Source organism: Neophocaena asiaeorientalis, unplaced genomic scaffold (genome assembly GCF_003031525.2).
Source record: "Neophocaena asiaeorientalis asiaeorientalis breed wild unplaced genomic scaffold, Neophocaena_asiaeorientalis_V1.1 scaffold30, whole genome shotgun sequence".
Lineage (NCBI taxonomy): Eukaryota > Metazoa > Chordata > Mammalia > Artiodactyla > Phocoenidae > Neophocaena > Neophocaena asiaeorientalis.
This window is the reverse complement of record NW_020174923.1, coordinates 9,241,814-9,244,368: the sequence shown is the minus strand read 5'-3', so window position 1 is coordinate 9,244,368 and position 2,555 is coordinate 9,241,814. Positions and strand designations below refer to the sequence as shown.

The 2,555-nt window shown below is 66.2% G+C and overlaps 1 protein-coding gene across 1 annotated transcript; it reads left to right on the top strand.

Annotated features, from left to right (window-relative positions):
- The first annotated feature begins 6 nt into the window (after positions 1-6).
- On the top strand, positions 7-2,549 carry SOCS3 (suppressor of cytokine signaling 3). The gene is made up of 2 exons (XM_024761177.1): positions 7-170; positions 727-2,549. Exon 2 carries the CDS (start codon positions 815-817, stop codon positions 1,526-1,528), a length of 714 nt encoding a protein of 237 aa, XP_024616945.1. The 5' UTR covers positions 7-170; positions 727-814; the 3' UTR covers positions 1,529-2,549.
- Positions 2,550-2,555: the final 6 nt, after the last annotated feature.

The window sequence follows — 2,555 nt, the reverse complement described above, 5'->3', positions numbered from 1 at the left end:
CGGGCGTCCCGGCGAAGCCCGAGGGACGCGCGCGCGAGGGCCCTTTGTGGACTTCACGACCGCCAACATCTGGGCGCAGCGCGGGCCACCGCTGGCCACCGCGCCGCCGCCGCGCCTTGGGGACTGTAGGAGGGGCAGCCCCAAGGCCAGAGACTTCGGTTTGGGACCAGGTAGGAAGGAGGGGCGCGGCGTGGATGGGGGGGGTCGGTTCGCTAGTCCCGGGAGCTTTTCCCGGTTTCCCCTCCCCTTCCCGGGTCATTCCCGGCAGGGAGGGGACGAGATAGGGGGCAGAGCGGATGGAAGCCGGAGATCCCAGGTTCCCGGAATATCCAGGCTGGGGCCCTCGGGCTTCTCGTGTCCCCTCCCTACCCCCATGCCTCGGATTTCTTTCTCCGTCCCTGCCGCCCGGGGCCACTGGACTGAGCGGCGTCCAGAGCGTCCCAGCGGCCCTTCTCCCGCTCCCCACCCCGGCCACGCTCCTGGAGACCCAACTTCCGCGCCCGAGTTTCCCACTCGGCGCCTTCCCAGTGCGCGCTGGGGAAAGAGCTGCCTGGAGGCGGGGGCTGGGCGGGCTCCGTTGGGTGTCTGGGTCGGAACGAGGGCCCAGGCAAGCGCCTCCGGGGCAGCTGGTGTCCCGGCCGCTCGGCGGAGGGAGGGGAGCCGGGGTGGACCGGGCGCGCTGGAGGGTTCCGGGTACTCACGCGGCGCGCGCCTTCCTCCCCGCAGCTCCCCGGGATGCGGTAGCGGCCGCTGTGCGGAGGCCGCCGAGCAGCTGCAGCAGCCGCCGCGCAGATCCACGCTGGCTCCGTGCGCCATGGTCACCCACAGCAAGTTTCCCGCCGCCGGGATGAGCCGCCCCCTGGACACCAGCCTGCGCCTCAAGACCTTCAGCTCCAAGAGCGAGTACCAGCTGGTGGTGAACGCAGTGCGCAAGCTGCAGGAGAGCGGCTTCTACTGGAGCGCCGTGACGGGCGGCGAGGCGAACCTACTGCTCAGCGCCGAGCCCGCCGGCACCTTCCTCATACGCGACAGCTCGGATCAGCGCCACTTCTTCACGCTCAGCGTCAAGACGCAGTCGGGGACCAAGAACCTGCGCATCCAGTGCGAGGGGGGCAGCTTCTCGCTGCAGAGCGATCCTCGGAGCACGCAGCCAGTGCCCCGCTTCGACTGCGTGCTCAAGCTGGTGCATCACTACATGCCGCCCTCCGGCGCCCCCTCCTCCTCCTCGCCCCCAGCTGAACCCTCCTCCTCGCCCCCAGCTGAACCCTCCTCCTCGCCCTCCTCCGAGGTGCCCGAGCAGCCGTCGGCCCAGCCGCTCCCGGGGAGCCCCCCCAGGAGAGCCTATTACATCTACTCGGGGGGCGAGAAGATCCCTCTGGTGTTGAGCCGGCCCCTCTCCTCCAACGTGGCCACTCTCCAACATCTGTGTCGGAAGACCGTTAACGGCCACCTGGACTCCTATGAGAAAGTCACCCAGCTGCCTGGGCCCATTCGGGAGTTCCTGGACCAGTACGATGCCCCCCTTTAGAGAGCAAAGGGCAGGGGTAGGGGCTAGGGGCCCGGGTCCCCTCTCCTCCATGGCACATGACATAAGCACAAGAATCCGGCCGTGAGTCCCGCAGCTCTGGGTCAGCTAGGGGGCGGACAGGCCCTCCCTCCGGTCCTCCCCCTGCAGAACTGGGCGGGTGGCACCTGGAATGTGTTTGAGGGGAGGGGGAGAGCCACCTGAGCGCCCCTCCCCCACGCCAGTTTCTCCGGAGGAGCCGGCGGGCCCAGGGGGACCACAGCAACGACCTCAGTGGATTCTCTCTCCTGTCCCGCTTTCTCGACCCCCCTGCGCTTCCAAACGGGGGACACTGCGGGCGTGTTGAACTGGTGAGAACTGCCAGGGAATCTTCGAACTTTCCAACGGAACTTGTTTGCTCTTTGATTTGGTTTTAAACAGAGCTTTAAACCTGAGCAGGTCGCGGGCCTGGAAAAGGGTGGATGAGAGAGAGGGCGCCTCAGGGGCCCAGGGCTACCGGCTGGCCAAGGAAATGGTCACCCCCATCGCCCAGCCCAGGTGAGGAGTGTGGCTGCCTGCTCCACCTCTGGCACTGGGGAGAAGGGCAAGGGGTGGCCTGAAGGGGACCTTTCCGCTCCCCCTCTTCCTCCCCTTTCGGACAGCCACCAGAAACACAGGTCCTAGAGTCCATCTAATGCCGGAGAGCCCAGGGCCCTTCCCCTGTTTTAAGGGGGAAGTGGCGCTTGGAAGAGGATGGACGGCTGGTCAATTCTTCTTTCCCCACCCATGTTATACCTTTCGGCACCTGGGGGATGGGGCTGGAGGAGATGGAGGAGATGAGCCGCCTTTGACCCCAGATCCTGGACAGAGAAGATGGGGGATTCTACTTTGTGCCCCCTGACTGTATCTGGCTAGGAGATTTGCCTTAAATGCTCCCTGTCCCATGGATAGGGACTGGCACACAAGAAGCCACACACTCAGCCAATCCAGGCAGAGGCCAAGAGATTCTCAGAGGGGCGAACACCGGCCACACACCATTTGGCGGGGGAGG